Genomic DNA, 22,039 nt, shown 5'->3' with positions numbered 1-22,039 from the left:
AGCCGTTCTTGAAATTTTACATTTTCCCTAAATATCCACTTCGAGTAGAGTATTCAAATTTTCAGGTATTAATAACATACATATCCTGAGTCTACTGAACTAAAAGAACAACATAATATTATCTATAATTAAAATTATCTAGGATAAAGTACAAAAAGTAAACAAACTTTTAACCATTGAATTAAAAAAATGTATTTACGAAATCAGTGGTTGAAATGCAATTATTGTAGTTCAGCAGACTCAGAACATACAGTCAAAAATCCTGTAAAAGTTTCATCTCAAAGTATGTCGTGATAGGGCGTTGCAACTCCCCTTAAGGCTGTGAGGAAGGTTTGTCAGACCTGTCTGGGTAGCTCTTCTGTTTACTGTGTTAGCTTTCTCACTAATCATTTCTCTTCCTGACCAGCTTACCTACAACGACAGATACCGCTCCACTTTGCGGCGCAGCTCTTCTAACCGTTGCGTGTGAAGCCGCACTAAACAACTCTCCCATAATTCACATTAATGTTGAAGCTGGATCTCACCGTATCAATTTTCAAGTGGTGGCTAAGATGCTGCAAAGCCATTCTCTGGTTAAGTACCAACAGCTTGCATCCGTGTCGAAGTTTGAGATAGCGGGATCAGGGCCTAAATGAAGTCTACCCCTTTCATCAAGATGCTGAAATAAGAAGTATGCCTGAGGAGACGTGTGGCTGAAGAATAACTTTTAGCTGTCTGCCACCTGCAAGGAAGATTCGGGTCCAAGCCAATGAGGGTGGATCTCCGTAAGCAAAGCACGGTTTCCCACTCCCACTGCTAAATTATTTATGTTACACAGTAGTAGCTGTTTTTCACATTTCGTTGCACATTTTGAGCTCGTTGGCGGTTTCTCACATTCTTCAAAGGAGCCCTGAACTTTCCTGTTCCCTATTCCATTCTCGCGTTATCTTTCACGGGCTGTGTATTTAGACGAATTCTGACTTTCTGCCATTCTGTCTTTTTTGGGACTCTGCCAAAAACGACACAAAACCTCCTGCCATAAACAGCTCATCGAAAACAGTCCCTGTAATCCCGACACAGGCTGGAGATACAATCTGTACTGTGATCCTAACATGTCCAGCGACCAGTGAGGCTTGCCACAAAGCACGGCCCGTCCTGCATTTCTCCCTAGAAGCTGTCCAGCTGCCTGCTGGTGAATTCTGCTGGCTCTGTTCTCACCAGCCGGTTTATGACCCACGGCGGATCCACTCGCTTACAGCTAAGAGAACGGACATCTTGCATTCACATGTGTTATGTCTCATGTGACAATATCTTGGTGCCATTTTTCAACAGGACAATGCTCGTTCATACATGGCATTTATATGTCTACTGTTTTCATGATGTTGAAATACTCTCATGGCCAGTAAGATCAGCAGATCGGTCCCTGATGAAACATCTCTGGGACTAGCTCGGACAGGAACATCGTCCGTGTGCCAGTATTCAGGATATTACAGACAAGTTAAAACATTTGTGGGCGACATTGTCTCAGGAGGACACAATGGTTTCATGCCACCTTTTACATGTAAATAATGCATGTTCACAGGCCAGAGAGGTGCAACGTGATACTGCTAACTGGACAAATACTGCTGAGTTCACTATAAAAATTTGCGTCGATTTCGTACTGACTGAAATAACACCACAATCCTAACCAATGAAGTTTCATTCCATTTCCTCCTCCTCTTCTCGTCGTTTCACAATGTTTTGAGGCAACACCCTGCTCATTTTCGTGACAGTCTTGTTTACACTGATCTTTGACTCTGAGCACTATGGGATTTAATATCTATGGCCATCAGTCCCCTAGAAGTTAGAACTACTTAAACCTAACTAACCTAAGGACATCACACACATCCATGCCCGAGGCAGGATTCGAACCTGCGACCGTAGCAGTCGGGTGGTTCCGGACTGAGCGCCTAGAACCGCTAGACCACCGCGGCCGGCACACTGATCTTTAGACACGTGTAAATTGTTATCTATGTAATTTCGTATGAAACTCTTTGTGCTACATATCTGTCTGTCTGTCCGAATGCCTGTTTCTTCCTCTCTCTCTCTCTCTCTCTCTCTCTACTCCAAACACACACACACACACACAAATATTAATCATAGTATTACACAGTCGGAAATTGTTCTATGAAGTAGAAAAGTTGTAAAGCAAATATGTTTTCAGTTTGTGTTTGTGTTATATTTATTTCATTTTTGTTGTTTCATTTCATTTTTAGATTACTGGAGTCGACCTTCTAAGATCTTGCAATCCTTGATGACCGTAGTAACAGCTGGAGTGAAACAGATCCATCAGTGCCGGTGTGGGCAATGCAGTTCATCATTGTAGCAGTGTTCTCCACACCTGCAGAGATGAATCTGCTCCACTCCAGATTCCTGCGGTCATTAAGGAATGTAAGATCTGAAGCGATCTGTTAGAAGATCAAAACAGTCATCTAAAAATAAAAATTAACAACTTAAGTGCGATAAAGATTGTGCATACTGAAATTATTTATTCATGTACGTACTGGCCCTTTCCCCACAGCTTCGCCTGCATATGTGTTGAACACTGTGCCGTCACATTAATGTTACCACCTGTTAGAAGCCTGAATAACCACCTTTTTCAGCACGAGATGTGCAGGATGAGAGTTAGTGAGGTTCTAGAAAGCGGCTACTTGGATGTGGAGCTATGCTGGCTACACTGCTGTGACCAGCTGCACTAGGTTTCTCAGCTGAGGATCCACAGCGCTAACAGCACGATAGAGTTGGGCCCACAGATTGTCGATTGGGTTTAATTCTGGAGAGTTTTGTGGCCAGAAGAGTGGGGTAAAATCATCTTGGTGCTCTTTGAACCACGCATGTACACTGTGAGCTGTGTGACAGGTTGCATTTCTTGCTGGTAAGTCCTTTTGTGCCAAGGAAAAACAAACTGCATGTAGGGTGGTCGTGGTCCCCGAGGATAGATGCATGGCCGGCCGAAGTGGCCGCGCGGTTCTGGCGCTGCAGTCTGGAACCGCGAGACCGCTACGGTCGCAGGTTCGAATCCTGCCTCGGGCATGGATGTTTGTGATGTCCTTAGGTTAGTTAGGTTTAACTAGTTCTAAGTTCTAGGGGACTAATGACCTCAGAAGTTGAGTCCCATAGTGCTCAGAGCCATTTGAACCATTTGATAGATGCATGCTTGTGTTGATTCATTGCCCTTCCAGAAAGACTAGGTCACGTACGTAGGCCTGGACCCTTCTGATGACTGTTGCTGTGTGTATACGTTTAGACGTTTCACGCCGTACACGTTAATGGCCATCTGTCAGATGGAGCATAAAACTTGATTTTCCTGAAAAGGCCACCTGTCGCCACTTACTAAAAGTCAAGTTGCGGTACTGGTGTGTAAAGTCCACCCTTTGTTGCTGATGAACAGCGGTCAGCATGGGTGTATGGAAAAGGCACCTGCTGTGGAGATCCATACGCAGCAACATTCACTGAAGAGTCATTGAGGAGACACTGTTGGTATCCACTTGGTCCATCTGAGCAGTAAGCTGCTCAACAGTTGAACTTCTGTTATCTCATACACACTTCAACGGCTGTCATTCAATGCTGTCATTTTAAGCCCATGGTGTACCACAGTTGGCTCAGCGCCTGCTTTCACTGGTGCCATTTTGCCATGCACAGTCTATTTTAGCCACAATGGCTCACAGAGCCATTTTGCAGTACTTCCAACACTGTCCCAACAGCCAATGACAATGTCCTTTTGGCCATCAGATAAATCGTTTTGTTTCTGCACTGTGAGATCGACTACACATGCCCGTAACACACTTTATATACCCTGCACTGTCCATGCTGCTATTTGCATCTGTGTATAGTTACTGCATGTTGACATCAAATGTAAGTGGTGGTCACATCAATGAGACCAGATCGTATATTGAATACACCTCCTCTCCTCCTACCAGTCTGTTCCTCTGCCCCTTCTCTCTGACCATATCTTCCTCCCCTCCCTTAGACCATATCTTTCTCGCCATTTCTCTTGCCATCTCTGCCTCCCCTCTGCTTTTTTCACCTGCCCTTTACCTCTCCACCTCCTTCATCCACCTCAACCTGTCGCCAGCTATGATCACTGGTACATGTAGCTCGTGCAATACAGTTCAATAAGCCACATCAATACTACTCCCACAACACGTGTGTCACGATGGCAGGCTATATGTTGGTGGATAGGAAAGGTTTTCTTGCCCCTGACATGTAGGTTTCCCTGCAAAAGACTGTCCACCAGTTACATCAGACATATCATAACCTGCTGATGCCACCCACTGATGTTTTTTATAGGTACTACAGAGCTACCAAACTGTAGGGATGCTGTGTGCTACATTTCACCCATTGTTCTAAACAGTTCCACTCATTTTCTGAAGACTTACGATCATGCAATTTAGCAGTCCAGTAGAGGTGCGATTGGGGGGTGGAGTGAGGAGAGGGGCTCTATGGTCGGCAACCAAATGTATATGTGCAACTCTGTTAACAGGGACAGGGCTGTTGTCATCTTGGAAAAAAGGGGTCTCCACAGCACGTTCATCATGAAGATGTACAAAAAACACCAAAACTTGATCAACTAAAATGGTGAAATAAACATCCTAGTTCGTGATCACGGTAACCTGAATGAAGAGGTCCAAGTCTTTGTAAGAAAAACACCCATGCAACGTCAAAGAGCCACCTCCAGTCGAAACTACACCCTCCGCTTACTGTCAGTTAAACGTCTTATTGGGCAGTCAGCGAAATCGACGTCTTTGGGCAGTCAGTGAAATCGATGTCTTTGCACCATTATAAAAAAGGCCTAACTCGACTCGTTGGACTACATTACCACCTCAAGGAGCCACTGCCCATTTCAGGTGTCGTTTAACCAACTGGAGAAATGTAGCATTATCTACTGCTGCGAGTAAGTCTTCTTATGAGTGCAAATGTCTATTACATGCAATTTCGTTAGCAAAGTTTGCTCGGAAAGTGCTTGAGATGGACCTGTATTCGCTGAGAGGAGCAATTTCTACCGGGCTTGAAACTGATTTCCATAGACAATGCGTGACACTCGTCTCCAGTTCCTATCGATTAGGATTCTTTTCACACCGCAGTGTCTTACGTGGCGTTACATGGCTACTGCGAGAGCTACATCCTTCCTGTCAACGTTGGACAATCTGCGTCGATACACCAACAAATCGGGTGATTTCGTCCGCTATGTGGTCATGGCCTCCTCTGCACACTACAGCACTTTTTTTCGGTCTCCATGTCCATCCATCTTATTGTGAGAACCTTACTGCTGTAATTACACCGGCAGTGTAGTGTTGCATGACCTCGCAGCAAGAATTCTACACCAGTGGTCGACAAATTTTTTTCCTCGAGAGCCAATACTGACACGGGCCACACATGAAGTGATCTCAATCTTAATTGATAAGGTATATAAATTAGTAAATTACGAGAACACAATAGAGAAGCTATGGTGAGAGCGCGATACGTTGGCAGTCTGCTCCCAAGCACAGACTGTTAAGGTGGCACCATGTGTAACACTTCGTGTTGATTCTTCTCTGTTTCACATTGCTGCCACTGTCAGCGATTCAAATGTTGCGACACTGTAAGAGCCTGACGAGGTGTTGTTGTGTTGTCTGTGTGAGCGGATGATCAACTGATTAATAACACTAATTGTACTTATACTTAAATGTGTTATGCAATATGAGACACGATCAGAAATGTTTACTGATTGTTTTGAACGATAGTTTTCTCCTACTCGTTGTCTTGTATTAAAACAATTTTAATTTATTTTCATATTCCCTGCAACAAATATGTATGGCATTTGAAGATGAACGCTTCTATAACGCCCATTCACGAATTCATGTCACTTGTTTGAAGAAATTTGTACCATGTCATCTGACTGGTACGAAGCACGCAGGCCCGTGAGTTGTCAGTATTCGAAGTCAAACAATAAAACAACCCCCCCCCCCACCCACCACGCCCTTCCTTTAACCCCGCAGTGTCTGCACCACTTATCCCTCTGGCCATGTGGTAAGCGGCCAACTTTACACAATTCATAGTCGAATTCAGTTGCGTCGATTAAAATGAACCACATCTTAAAATTTTACAGACTCTGTAAATATCTCTGTTTGTTACTGAGCAGGAAAACTTCATCCTTACGAAGCTCTTAACATTAGTTTACATTTTCGGATTAGGCTGTTAGTTGCTAGATGCATATTATTATAAAATGTGGCTGAGAAACGCAAGTCACACAAACACATGATTCAGGCTACATGCGGCCCGTTGGCCATACTTTGACGACCACTGCTCTACACGATCTACTGCACTCCAAAGCGACCTGTCTGATCTTTTAAGGGGGTGGCTAACATTTAGTCCGCTGAAGTTATTAGTTTTTGGGCAGAGACCATTAGGGTAAAATTATAGAAAGTTTGTCGAGATACCAACAAAATTGTTCTCTCCGTGCGCCAAATGTGTACGCAAATGCATGGTTTATTCAGGAGTAAAGATTCAAGCATTTCATATAATTTTTCTGGTGGATGATGAATTCTGTATTGTGCCTTGCCTCACTTGACTCTCTATTGCAGCCCGGTGGTTTCAACGAGCCTTCTGCATGGCAGTGGAACCAGGCCCGCCAGCAATACTACCTGCACCAGTTTCACTACAAGCAACCCGATCTGAACTACAGGAACCCTGTAGTTTTGGAGGAGATGAAGGTGAGAACTTTGTGACAGTAATCAGTTATTCTTCTTTGTAATGGCAAACAGCACGCTGGGCTTGTTGGTAGTCTCAGTGGTATCGATTTGCCAACAATAATCAAAATCTAAATTCATGGGCATTTTTTAATTCTCGTACTGGAGACAGGCTGACAACAGTAAAAATAAGTCTCTTCAGTCAATGAATCACAAAATCTAAAATTTTAATACAAAAGGTCTATGACAAGAAGATCGTGATGTGGTGTACATTCTAACTGTTATGAGCATATGATGGTGGCTCCCGGTAACTGAGGTATGGATTGGGATGTGAGAAGTATTACGAAAGTTGTTATATGGAAAAAAGACGTGGGATGTCCACGTGGGAATGGACCGATACGTAGGATGTAGATAGGAACGTGCGTGTGTGGGAGGGGGGGGGGAGCAGTTAGTTGAGTAGAGTAGTTTATTGTAGGGGTAGATTGCAGGGATGACGTCATGGTCTGGGAGGGCAAGGCTATTGAAATTACGGTGGGAATGGAGATGGAGCGTTTGGACATAAACGTGGCTTATATTAATAAGGGTTTGATATGTCCAGATGATGGTCCTACAATTTAATACTCATAATGAAAAGCGCTTTGCTTTTGTTCTACAGTATTAATTTTTTTCGTTAACCCGTTTTTGGCTTACAAGGCCGTCATCAGACATTTACCGACTCTTGTCGCCAAAGTAGTTACAATGTTTGTAAACGACATGGAAAAGAAGTTACGCGTGTATATTGAAGCACAGACGCACAGAAAATGATATCTCTGACTGTGTGGTGCCAATGCAATGTAAAAAGTTGAACCATAAATAAAAATAAAGGGAGTAAACAGGAAGAACGTCAACACAAAACTGATGAAGCATGTCTACATAACTGTTTATATTAGTAAACAAAACTTACAAAATAAAATAAAATTAGTAGTTGACAAGGCTACTTTAAGAAGTATTAAACATGGAGTGTGCTACACAAATCAGTGAAAAGAAAGAATAATCAACTGTAACTACAGAATATCTGAAGAACTTCAGCAGTATCAATAAGATGATCAGAAATGAATAAATGCAGGAAATGGGGGACTGTGAGAGAACATACAGTAGATGCCATCTTTGAGAGTGTGGTGGCTCTGCATTTTGAAAAGTAAGAAGTTGAGCAACATACAAAAATAGAGTGAGCAAATAGGAAAAACATTAACACTGTACTCAAAACTGTTCCTATATAACAGTTTGCAGTAGATAAATGAACCAAGTAGAATAAAAACAGTAATACAAGAACCAATTAAAAGAATGACTTAACAATTTCAGTAACATAAAAGAACTCAATGAACACAGGAAAATAGATGAATATGAAGGAACAGACAGTTTGGGAAGTAATGAAGAACTGGGAGGATTATGTGAAGTTTAGGAAAGGGGAAGCATTAAGTTGTGTCTAGTCATTTGATATTAGATCTCGGCTGTGAGCTAGATGTTTGTTTATTTCCAGAGCTTCCCGCACATTTAGTTTTTGGTGTTTGTTTGCTAAGTGAAGGGCATGTGACCCTGGCTGGTAGCTGTTGCCCTCACTAAGTACATGCTCAGCAAATGTGGAGTCAGAATTCTGCAACCTCTAACTGTGTTCATGTTCAGCCAGACTAGCTGCTATATCTCTGCCTGTGAGATGACCATTTCGAAATAATCTTGTTGACATAAATAAAAGTAACCGAGGTTGCATTTATATGGTGCGCTAACAGATGGCGTTACTTCAGTACTTGAGCCAAGCTAGTGACAGTATTTTTCAAAATCGGGACAAAATTGGGCATTATCGGGATGTCTGAACAAGAAGGTCCACAACGGTCACGCATCCTGATGTATCGGGATGGAAGCCCTTGGCGTACTCCATCCGTATCGGAATCAAATTCCCCGTCGCAGTCTCCAATAATAGCTAAATACAGTGTTTCGTAGAACATTATTTGGTACACAGAAAGCGGGGTGCACTGCACTATACCTTAACGATCGCTTTCATGGCAGCTTTGTTGTCTTCATCACGAGAAGACATCCAAGAGCACGTTTCGCCATTTTTTTCAATTTATTGGATTCCGGAACGAGCTCATACAGGCAACTCAGCACTGGAGTTACTTTACTACAGTTCGTTTTGACCTTGCAGAGTATACATTAGTTTAAGTCGTACCCTGGTGCGAAGTTGCACAAGCTTAACAAAGGACAGATTCCGACATAAAACAAATTTTATATCCAAATTATACTGAAACGAGTAAACAAGAGGAAGATAGAACACAGGATACACAGAGGTGTTATCCTATAAAAATTCTGCTGCTAAAAGAGTAACAGATGATAGATCGGCGTCTGTAAACATTTGAGAATTCCCACATTTCACTATTTCATAATGCTTGAAGGAAATGTAGCACGTTTAAGGAAGCTTGGTGAGTTAGTTTAGTGTATTATGTTTATTTAACAACAAGGGACGCTACTGCCATGTTCCGACATGCAAACTCTAAACGATGCTACCTCCACGGACTTCAGTAGGCTCAAGCCTACGACGGTCACTCACATTTTTCAGGGCTGGCGCGGCTTGCGGGAGTCCGTGACTGAAGTTGCAAACAGTAAACAATCCGTCACAACTCGTCAGCTGAATCTATTTGTAAATAATTCGGATTTCGAGGAGAAGGATGCATACATATAGCACGGTAAGATGGGAGAACCATCAGCTTTACATTTTCTGTGTTCTCGTTTCTCTTATGTAAATACATTCACTTCCGACACATATTCTTACATATTGTCGATCTCGGTTGCCAATATTCTAAGTTGTGTTTCACGGGATTTCTCAAATCACAATACTGATTAGGTTCACTCCGCAATTTACTAGACGTATATGACATCTTGATGTGCGTTGAATGGGTACCAGCATTTCTCTGATTGAAACTTCTCACACGAAATTTAGTATGTCATGACATACGTGCTTGATTATTTGTAGCACGGCAAAGCGAAGTGTTTTCTGAGCCAAAGCGGCTCAAAAATATTATACTTTGGCCTGCAACTACGTGCACAGTTGAGCGATGTGTTCTACAATGAGTGAAAACGAGTTATGTAACTTGTATGTGCCAAGTGCTCACAGACGAAAAGTGAAAAACCTGATGTTCCTAGCTTAGTCATTGACAAATCTAGGCAACAGCCTCGGCGATCGTTACTCGTCTTCGAACAGGATCACGTGTAATATTACGTTTTGTGTATTTTCATATCACGTGTGGTCCTTCAGAAGACATTTGACATCTAAAGCATTTACTAAACATATAACTCAGTGTTTCATATCACATCGTGTTTTGTTTTTGCTAACTTTTCGGGAAGTCGAAATTGTACGTGACCTCGACGGGTCCGGAATACGTACCTTCATCGGCATTCATTGCTAAATGCTTTATTAATTAATACCGTTACGGCTGACAGCAGTTGAAAACATGACGATCACGAAGACTGCCAACTTGGGCCAACATGTATCGAGCACAAAAGTAGGAAGCAAAGTGACATCACTATAGGGACAGACATGGTAGCATCTATTGTTTATATTAAATATTGTGCTTTTGTTGTTTTGATTATCAGAAATTATATTTTAAAAACTTGAATTTCAAAACAGTAATTTGTAACAAACTACTTTATCATTGTAAGTTTTATCACGTTTTCAAAATCGGAAATTGTGAGTTATATGACTTGGTGGTAGATGGGGGAGATTGTTTGTATGGTTGCAGAGGTGCTACTTTTTAAGTCAGAAATGTACGTAGCGTCAGTGACATTTTCCGTGTCAGTCGTACTTATTGTTAGCAGTAACGGTTTTGACGGATGTGGCCATCCCTCACCATGATATAGTACGAGGGAAAACGACGTCAATACTTTTATTAGTTGATACAATGAGTTCCCAACCACGCTCTGCTACACGAAAATGGACATGAAGAAACAGTAAACACAACGATCAGTAGCCAAAGGACGTGGAACAGTCTTATTGTTGTTTAAATAAGCATCACCACGATCCTGGTAGCCTTCCTCTTGCGTTCTGATGTTAGGTAGTATTGTTCATGTGTAGGATAATATAGCAATTTCACCTTAACACCGTGTCTTTGGAGTACCCCCTCCTCACACTATTAAGGCAGATATACGTGGCATCAGTCCACTCTCCTACAGAATACGCTAGGGAATGGCTTAAATCTATTACATACACTGATTCATCTTCTTAATACTTATTGAATGACATTTCTCGTGAGAACCAACCCTAATTCGGTAATAGTATTCGACTGCATGTCTGAGAACATTGTCCTGGATTCAAAAACATATGTTTTGCCTGCTTTAATATAGCGCTTCTATGTGACACATATATCTGCAGACAGAGCATCATTTTTAGCTTTTCTCAGTCTTGAGTGTCCGGTTACCCTCAACCCACTTCAACTCCACGCATTGCATGGTATTGTTCAGTAATTTTTTGCATTCTCAGTCAATTGATGTAATTTTGCTAGGTTTACGCGATTTTACAAATTTCGTCTAATTTCCCTCAATTTTACGTATTTCCCGTCCATTTGTCATAATCATACCAGATTTTCCTAAATTTTTACAGATTTTATGTCATTGTCATATTTGTTTCGATAGTTTTCTATATGTGTACGGTCATATTGCTGACATAGCTATTCGTTGTTTGATTTTATACGAGAGTATTTGCATGTCTCATATACCGGGCTACTAAAAAGTCCTAAGAATTTCCCTCATCCCGATGATATATATTCATTCATTTTGGATAGAACGATCATGGAAAGTATAATAACACTCGTTTTGTACCTAAATGAGGTTCAATGAATGGTATAGATGACGGATACATGGGAAACACTGCAGTGTGCTGCTACGACACATCAGAGAGCATGTCTGCAGGCTCATGTAGTGGTGCACTTGAAGGAAATTCAGAAGTCTGGAAACAGTTATATATGTTCATTTGAGTTCCACTCTATCTTATAGATAGAGACATGACATGTGTACAGAGAGTTGACATGTGTACAGAGTTGATTTTTGTTGCTAATCGGATATTTCTCCCATAAGTGTATGCTCTTATTGCTTACCAGATCAGCCTCGCTATTTTTGTTTATATACTCAACTCTGATTCGTTCCCACAACCCTGACAGATATTTACAAACTGCAGAGTTCAGGTATTTTTTACCCTAGTAGTAATTTATTCTTTAGTTGACAGTGTGTCGACTGCACTTAGCATCCTGAACCATAAGACTTCCCCTTTTCCCTACCTACAGAGCGTGTCTCCCCGGCAGCGTAATTTACGGACGAAAAGATAGCAAACTATGTATTCGAGCCACAACTACTGACAGCTCCACACACACACATACACTAATGGCCATTAAAACTGCTACACCAAGAACAAATGCACATGATAAACGGGTATTCATTGGACAGATATATTATACAAGAATTGACATGCGATTACATTTTCACGCAACTTGGGTGCATAGATCATGACAAATTAGTACCCAGAACAACCACCTCTGGGAGCAATAACGGCCTTGATACGCCTGGGCATTGAGTCAAACAGAGCTTGGATGGCGTGTACAGGTACAGCTGCCCAGGCAGCTTCATCACGATACCACAGTTCATCAAGAGAAGTGACTGGCGTATTTTGACGAGCCAGTTGCTCGGCCACCATTGACCAAACGTTTCCAATTGGTGAGACATTTCGTGAATGTGCTGGCCAGGGCATCAGTCGAACATTTTCTGTATCCAGAAAGGCCCATACAGGACCTGCAACATGCGGTCGTGCATTATCCTGCCGAAATGTAGGATTTCGCAGTTATCCAATGAAGGGTAGAGCCATGGGTCGTAACACATCTGAAATGTAACGTCCACTGTTCAAAGTACCGTCAATCGGAACAAGAGGGACCGAGATGTGTAACCAATGGCACCCCATACCATAACGCCAGCTGATACGCCAGTATGACGATGACGAATACACGCTTCCAATGCGCGTTCACCGCGATGTCGCCAAACACGGATGCGACCATCTTGATGCTGTAAACAGAACCCGGATTCATCCGAAAAAATGACGTTTTGCCATCCGTGCAACCAGGTTCGTCGTTGAGTACACCTTCGTAGGCGCTCCTGTCTGTGATGCAGCGTCAAGGGTAACCGCAGACATGGTGTCCGAGCTGATAGTCCATACTGCTGCAAACGTCGTCGAACTGCTCGTGCAGATGATTGTTGTCTTGCAAACGTCCCCATCTGTTGACTCAGGGATCGAGACGTGGAAGCAGGATTCCTTACAGTCATGCGGATAAGATGCCTGTCATCTCGACTGCTAGTGATACGAGGCCGTTGGGATCCATCACGGCGTTCCGTATTACCCTCCTGAACCCACCTATTCCATATTCTGCTGACAGACATTGGATCAGGATCAAAAAAGCAGCAATGTCGCGAGGCAATGCCGGTCGACTGCTGCTTGTGTATGAGAAATCGGTTGGAAACTTTCCTTATGTCAGCACGTTGTACGTGTCGCTATCGGCTCCATCCTTGTGTGAATCCTCTGAAAAGCTAAACATTTGCATATCACAGCATCTTCTTCCTGTCTGTTAAATTTCGTGTCTGTAGCACGTAATCTTCGTGGTGTAGCAATTTTAATGGCCAGTAGTATATAAAGACTCTGCATGCTTATTACCTGTCGCGACGTCTCGATTTAAACCACATGTACGTTTCTTCGACAATGCTGCAGCCCCGCAAAAAGCGAAATACTCTTCGCAAAACGGTTCTGTAGGGGGTGTACGCGCATTTAAATTTCTCCTGCTAAAGACCGTAACATCCTCTGTGGAAACTATATTACCAATATGTTGTAACAAGGTTGTCTACATTTTCGAATAATAACAAGAAACCACGGTATCCTGCTGTGTCTGGCTCCGAGCTGGTTAGTTCATGATCGCACATCGAGGTGAACAAAGGTGCAGGTGCCACCCCTCTCTGCTAGTGCTATCTTTTGGGACCGGTTCTTATCGTAGTTGTGTTATTTTAAGAATTTTTCTCATTTCCCAGTACATGTCTTGCATTATGACCAGTTGTTTACGAGCTGCCGGCCGAAGAGGCCGTGTGGTTGTAGGTGCTACAGTCTGGATCCGAGCGACCGCTACGGTCGCAGGTTCGAATCCTGCCTCGGGCATGGATGTGTGTGATGTCCTTAGGTTAGTTAGGTGTTATTAGTTCTAAGTTCTAGGCGACTGATGACCTCAGAAGTTAAGTCGCATAGTGCTCAGAGCAATTTAAACCATTTGTTTACGAGCGCTGGTTACATTTTTCACGACAATTTTGATGTCTAATTTGACTAATGAAGCATTTTCGATCAGTTGTGGTAACGTGTATAGAACTTCCTACACTTCAGTGATGGTTTGCTGCCCTATCCGTTCTTACTATGTATCAGCGCCCAAGTTACACAACAGCTATACCAAGGTGACATCTCGGGGGCAGTAGGATGAAGTTGTCGAGAAATAAAGAGAGCACAGTTTATTTGAATTCACAACACCAGGGCAACGCACCGGAAGGCGCTGTAGCGAACTCCGACGTCAAATAACGAGACACACACAAACATTCAGTAAACACGAACAGCTCCAGCACAGGCAATAGTCTCTATGAGCGATGAAATGCATCATCAGACCAACCAGTGGGTCACCATTATTTGCTACCTACGCTCCCCTCCATTATCAGCACCTTCCATTCCTCATGTAAGAGGCTGTAGACACAGTCCTCAGCTATATGTTTACAGGTAACACACTCGTTAAGCTCTTCTCTATCCACCGCCAACATCTCATCAGTTGAACACATTTCCCACCAAAAATAAAGGTAGTACCCTCCATTGCAAGCTTTATCTCGCCAATTCACAAGTGGAGCAGAGAGATTTATTTCAATTCGGCTTATGGCTAAAGGGATCATCCTATGTAAAGTTAGTATTTATTTCGACAACATCTGCTACTATCTATTTCCAGCAGGATAATACTAGTCGCATCATATTGTCAATTTTTGAGTTGTATTGCGATTTTAGGCGCTCCTTGAGTAGTGTAATAGGGACCGACCTTTATCGTTAATTACATAATTATAACTGATCATTACTTCAGTTTCCTACCCAAAATAAATAAAGCACACTAACCTAACCTTGAAACTTCCTGGCAGATTAAAACTGTGTGCCGGACCGAGACTCGAACTCGGGACCTTTGCCTTTCGCGAGCAAGTGCTCTACCATTTGAGCTACCCAAGCACGACTCACGCACCATCCCCCAGGCTGTGGCTAAGCAATGTCTCCACAATATCCTTTCTTTCAGGAGTGCTAGTACTGCAAGATTTGCAGGAGAGCTTCTGTAAAGTTTGGAAGGTAGGATACGAGGTAGTGGCCGAAGTAAAGCTGTGAGAGCGCAGCGTGAGTCGTGCTTTGGTGGCTCAGATGGTAGAGCACTTGCCCGCGATAGGCAAAGATCCCGAGTTCGCGGCTCGGTCCCTCACACAGTTTTAATCTGCCAGGAAGTTTCTTATCAGCGCACACTCCCCTGCAGAGTGAAAATCTCATTCTGGTAACCTTTCTATTCTGCAGCTGAAGAGTGACTGACCCCCCTGGAGTTTCCTGATAAGGAGGAACAAGGTTCGAGTCCCGGAAAAGGCACCTGCAATTTTTAATTTCCCGCCAATTTCTATTCGAAATTCCTGCCAAAATTCGAAATTCCCGCCAATAGGACAGTTGGACTGAGGGGGAGAGGAAGGGGGGGGGGGGAAGGTGAGGGACGGGGTGGAGACGCACATGGCGGCTGGGGAAAATCAGAGACGTCATCCAAGGGTGGGTGATGGGGGTAATTAATTGAGCAAACAATTAATTCGCATAATTTATTCGCATATAATTTTGGTATCGAAACTGCACTCGCACCGACTCCGCCATCCTACTAACGTCCCGTCGACAGGAAGATCATCACAGATGGAGCACAAGCGTGGAACACAAATGGATGTGGAAGAAAGTCGGTCATGCCCTTTTCAAAGAAACCATTCCGGAATTTGCCTGGAACGATTTAGTGAAATCGCGGAAATTCTGTCAGGGTGTCTGGACGAGGATCTGAAACGTCGTCCTATCGAATGCGAGTCCAGTACGCGTACCACTGCGCCACTTACCTCGGTTGCTATCCATGGAGTTTTGAAGGCACTAAAGTTTCCCAGTGGTTGTATTTCAAGAGTGTTCCACGAGGGAATATCACGCTGCCAAAATCAATATCCGTGGACAGCAATTTGATGGTAGGAGTCGCAGTCACCTATCACGAACAGTATCAGCTACCGTTCATCACGGATCAGATTTTCTGGAAGCGGAGGTTTAACGCCACTTCACTTGCAGATGGACAGATAAATAGCGCGTGAAGTTCAAGTGGTTGACGCGAGCCATTGTTTTCGACAGACGCTTTTCAAACATCCTTAAACAACAGTCTCCACAAACTATAGTATCTGTGTGTGCATCAGAGGATCAGGAATGAAAAGAAGACAGAGCTGTTTCATACCTACTGCTAAGTTCTGAATGCATGGGAATAACACTGTCAAATTCATAACGATGAATTACGTGTACATTTGGTTTTGTGTATAGTATGATGTAATCAGGTTATGTTTTCTGTGAGGATGAGTCTGCTTAGAATGGTATGGAAACGTAAGATGGCTATTTAATTTACACAATGGAATATTGTTAGTTTTGACGCTGAAAATAAGGAAAAATAAATTAAAAATAATGAAAAATACATATTTATTTGTAACAAGAAAGAGTGTTGGCTCTGGCTAATTATATTCTAAGGAAACATTTAACTGACACTAAACTTGCAATGGCTCGTATGTAATCTGCACTTACATACATGACATAAGGTTTTTGGGATTTCCACAGTATAAAACAACTGATACAAATCTAATTTTCGATGTAACATAAAAAGCAAAGCTCCTTCATTGGAAGCCTGAAAACCACATTACTTTACTAGGCAAACTGTAGTTGGAGATAGGCTGTCTTTGCATTTTTCTGAACATAGAACTGACTTCCATATCAATTACGACTCCATATAATAGAGCGACTTCTCATTTTCTCATTAATAAATTATTTTCAGAACTGAAACAAGAGATAAATTACAAACAAAGATTCCCAGAGTGACTGGGGATCGAACACAGAATATTTTAATCTTGCACTTACGATTTTTTATTGTTTTTTTTAGAAACTACACCATATCACGGAGCAACTTCTCATTTTTGTCATTAACAAATAATTTCCAGAAACGAAAAAAGAGATAAATGCCAAAACAAAGGTCGCCGGACTGACTGGTGATCTAACCCAAAATATTTTAAGTCTTGCACTTATCACCAGTATAGTTGCTTATGCTTGTGACTTAACATTAATGCTGTCGAGAATTGTAAGTATTTGAGGCAGTGAATTTAACAAGCACAAATACACTAATTTATTTCTGTTTATGAATAAAGAAATTATGGCAAAAATAGGGTCTTTATCATACTGTTTATAACAAAAGGAACCATTGTGGAGTTGGAGTCATTCACCAGAGTCCGGAAGGAGCAAGTGTACATAAAAAGGCCGTGGGACCGATTCGTCCCTCTTCCCTTCATCTTTGTCCATAAAATTAGAAATTTTATTTCTGGAGAGACGTGCTCAGTCAGCCCTTTAGACAAGACCACTAAAAAGTATAAATGGTAAGAACTGTTACCTGTTATCTCCTTTCGTCGGAAAACATTTAAAGGTACTTTCATTGCAGAATGTTTTGAGGTTCTGGTTGGATAAAGGAGTGGATGGCTTTCGTATGGATGCCGTTATCTGCCTTGTGGAAGCGGAAGGTTTCCCAAATATTACAAACGGCGAACCTAACCCCATGGTGCATCAACCGGAAACATACGCGGTGGTCGAGGAATTCCGCACAGTGCTGGACGAGTACGAAGAAAAGTAAGTAACAACGTGGAGACCAGCATTTAAAGGTATTAGCACTGATGCGTAGTTTTAGCAAACAGGAAGCATCTCCCTTATTTGCCAAACTTAAATTTTATGTCATATGCAATCATATGGTAGTTGTAACTGTGTGTGGCGAACAGGAGACAATTCGTTTCAGTAAGAAATAGTCACAAGTATGATAATCCCGTCGTTTTATTAGTCATTAATTTTCCTGGTAATGATCATAAGTCTGTCTCTGGTATCTCACCTTGATATCTTATCATTAAATTCACTACGTGTTTCAATATATTATTTACTTGGTACGGAATCTAATACACAGAAATTAAACTTCCTGGCATTTTAAAACTGAGTGTCGTCGTAGTCTCGAACTCGGTAGCTGTGCCTTCCGCGGACAAGTCCTCTACCATCTGAGCTACCCAACACGCCAGTCCTCACAGCTTTACTCCCGCCAGTACCTTGTCTCCTACCTTCCAAACTTCACAGAAACTCTTCTGCAAATCTTGCAGAACTAGCACTCCTGAAAGAAGGGATATTACGGAGACGTGGCTTAGCCATATCCTGGGGTATGTTTCCAGAATGAGATTTTCACTCTGCAGCGGAGTGTGTGCTGGTATGAAACTTCCTGGCAAATTAAAACTGAGTGCCGGAATTCGGTACCTTTGCGTTCCGCGGGAAGGTGCTCTACGGGCGGAAGTAAGCTGTGAGGATGGGCCGTGAATCATGCTTGGGTAGCTCAGATGGAGAGATGGCGCCGGCACGGATGCTCTGCATGTTCGGTCAAGAGAGCTGGCTGCTCTTTGTAAAAAACAAAAAACAAAAAAAAACCTGAGTGAAGGGATCAACAACGAACTGCAAGGGATGTCATGCGGCGTCCGCTACGACGAAACGCAGCGAACAATAACAAAAACAAAATGATTGTGACATCAACAGCGAAAAATATATTTGTTTGTGAAAAGTGGAATAAATAATATAATTTACAGACAAGTTGATTTAGAATGTGGACCGTGGCAAAAATCGACGCGTGGGACGAGATGTGAGAGAGAAAAGTAGGAACGTAGGAAGTAGTTGGGTAGTTCGACACCAGCTATAAATGGAGGAGAAAGTTAGAGGGATAACAAAATGAGCTGCCTCAGCTTTCTCTCACATGCGGTAGTATACTGTAATGTGCATAGAATACTGAATAGGGGTTCCACAGGTCAACAGGAGCAGTGACGGGGTGGAGAATGTTTTTCGCTTTATATTTGGAACAGCTAGAATGCTAGGTACTTGAGATGTTTCGTTCCTATTATACTACCAGTTGAACCTCAACTGCGCCGGCGAAATTTCAGGAGTTGTTCAGGTCTTTTTGTGTTTTGCTATAACGCAAGTGACGCGTGACCTCAGATGGCTCTGTTTGTAGTAATAATGTAATTGTGAGTTTTTGTCTTTTGTACTTCACTTACCTTTGTTTCTGTGTAAACAATTCATTATTAATGAAAATTCCTGTAATGTGCAATCACAAAAATGTGCGATACAACACACAGTATAATGCAGCACTCCTCAGACGCGGAAGTACAGAACGTTATGTGCATCCGGTTGTCTATTTAATCTTATATTGAAACTAATATACGGTTGCTGAAGAACAACCATGTTCAGAAATGTAGGATGTTAATAAGTCATTTATACAAAAATAAATAATTTTCGGAGATGTCTGATACAGCACTGAATTCAGTATATCTTCAAGTCTTATTTAGAAATGTTCAGTGTGGCCACCGTTTGTAACACGACAAATGTCGCATCTGTAATCAGTTTCCTGCTAAATCCTTTGAAGCAAGACTTGATATACGGTGGCAACTGCTTGTGTTATCTGTTGTCGCATCTCGTCGACGTTTCTCGGAAGTGGAGGAACACGCTCTCTGTCTTTAATATAACATCATGCACAGAAAGCCAAGTGATCGTGGTGACCAGCATATTGTACCACCATGTGCAGTTCAAGACGGGACATTCCTACGGAGATACGCGACAGCTTCACGATGATAAAGTGGTGGCACGCCATCTTGCTGGAAAATAAATTCTGTGCCTATATATTGTTGTAACTGAGGCATTAGATAATGCTGAAACATGTCAAGGTACGATATGCCAGTTATAGCTGACTCAGAAAAAAAGGAAGGACCGTAAATCTTCTCACTGCTTATAGCGCAAGAAACATTTAATCCCAAAAGTAAGGTCTTCTACTTTTTTTATAAGTACATTGACCTGTTTATTCCTACAACGGTTTACATCTGTTTACAGCTTGAACATTTAGCTATTTTTCGACATAATCACCACTGCTGCCGATGCATTTTTGTAGACGCTGTTCAGTTTTTGTATGCCCATGTCATACCAGCTCGCCGCCATGCTATTCATAAAGTTACGAACCTCTTCTTTCACCACGCCGTCTGAGCTGAATCGCTTTCCGACCAAATGTACTTTTAACTTGGGAAACAGGTGATAGTCAATGGGCGCCAAGGCAGGACTGTAGGGTAGGTGGGTGATTATGTTCCACTGAAACTGTTGCAGGAGAGCAACGGTATGTCGAACGATGTGTTGGCTAGCGTTGTCATGGAGAATGTGTACGCCCTTGCTCAACATTCCTCTTCACCGGTTCTGAATTGCCCGTTTGAGTTTTTTCAGAGTCTCACAGTACCTGTCAGCGTTAATTGTGGTCCCAGCGATTCATCTCCGACGATGAGGTGAAATAAGATGTTCATAACTTTCTGAACAGCATGGCAACGAGCTGGTATGACATGGGCATACAAAAACTGCCACAGCAGTAGCTCTGCTACTCGTGCTGTTCTTTGAGGTGTGTTTCCAATGGCTGTGCCAGGGTGATGGTGACGGAAGCGGGAGGAACGCTGGATGAGGTGCTGGGTTACTATGGCAACGCCAGCAACCCCGGTGCGCACTTGTCCTTCAACTTCCTCCTCATCACCGACCTCAACGGTCGTTCCACGGCAGAGGAGTTCGTCCGCGTCGTCAGTGAATGGAACGATATTGTCAATGAACGTGGTATCTGGTCCAACTGGGTGGTGAGTTCACTTACTTCAACGCTTCTTCCAAACTCTCTCTGTTGTTGTTACCCTTTATTATTATTATTATTAGTAGTAGTAGTAGTAGCAGTAGTATTCCGCCCCTACCACACACACAGGTACCGGCCGCGGTGGCCTAGCGGTTCTAGGCGCTTCAGTCTGGAACCCAGCCACTGCTACGGTCGCAGGTTCGAAGCCTGCTTAGGGGATGGATGTGTGTGATGTCCTTAGGTTGGTTAGGTTTAAATAGTTCTAAGTTGTAGGGGACTGATGACCTCAGATGTTGTCCCATAGTGCACAGAGCCATTTGAACCATCTGAACCACACACACAGTTCCGTCTAGCACCAAAACCGTCCTTTCCTTAAAGCCTCAGGATACGTCCTGTGAAGGCATCCCTACTTTCAGTCAACTTGTGCCATAAATTTCTTTCCTCCTCCATCTGACTAAGCCCTTATTCACGATTTAGACCTTCTACCTACTTAATCTTCAAGATTCTACTGTAGCACCATTTTTCAAAAGCTTTTATTCTCTTCTGGTCTCAACTGTTTAGTGTCCACGTTTTACTTCCGCAGAAGGCAACACACCAGACAGTTATCTTAAGAAAGTCCTTCCTAATACTTAAATTTATATTTGATGTTAACAAATTTCATTATATTGCTATTGCAAGTCTGCAGTTTATATCCTACTTACTTCGGCTATCGTTAATGTTTCTTCCACCCCCAAATAGGGAAACTCATCTACTAGTATCTGGTTTCCTAAACTAATTCCCTGATTTAATTCTACTACATTCTATTACTCATACTGTATTGTTCATCTTATAACCTCTTACCTCTTAAAAGTTTTTATTTCTTCTCCTGTATTTTAATTCACGCACTAAATTTCTCTTTGATTTACTTTACTGCCCCGAGGAAATCCGGCACAACGTGGCGAAACGTCGGATATTTTACTATATTAAGTATTTAATATGAAGTCTGATGAGATTTACACCAGTCACCTAACTTTTTCATCTCAAAAGGTTGATCGGTTGTTAAACAGCGTTTCACCAAGGCGGTTAATAAAATAATATTACGTGGCTCAACAGCCTAATGCAAGATTTCAGTTGGCTGCCACACCGGCTTCGTGCGTATCACAATCCCAACTCAGTAATCATGCTTGGGAACTTGTGAGTACAGTTTAACGTTGGACCGTTCCTGGTGAATCTTCACATCACTGAGAGGCGAAGGCTAGGTCAAAAGCAACTTGAAAATTCCGTGGTTCGTTCGGGATTCGGTCTCGATACCATTCGCTATCCAGGCCAGCAGTT

The 22,039-nt window shown here is 42.5% G+C and overlaps 1 protein-coding gene across 1 annotated transcript in view; it reads left to right on the top strand.

Moving 5' to 3' along the window:
- LOC126165291 (uncharacterized) overlaps nt 1-22,039 on the top strand; it is a 380,023-nt gene that overhangs the window by 320,563 nt on the left and 37,421 nt on the right. The window contains exons 24-26 of the mRNA XM_049920310.1: nt 6,582-6,710; nt 17,498-17,682; nt 20,534-20,735. Coding sequence (XP_049776267.1) covers nt 6,582-6,710; nt 17,498-17,682; nt 20,534-20,735 — 516 coding nt within the window. The remainder of the gene's footprint in view (nt 1-6,581; nt 6,711-17,497; nt 17,683-20,533; nt 20,736-22,039) is intronic.

The sequence above is a fragment of the Schistocerca cancellata genome, chromosome 1, assembly GCF_023864275.1.
Source record: "Schistocerca cancellata isolate TAMUIC-IGC-003103 chromosome 1, iqSchCanc2.1, whole genome shotgun sequence".
NCBI classification, from domain to species: Eukaryota; Metazoa; Arthropoda; class Insecta; order Orthoptera; family Acrididae; genus Schistocerca; species Schistocerca cancellata.
Note: the sequence above shows the minus strand (reverse complement) of the source record. Positions and strands in the feature narration are given on the sequence as shown.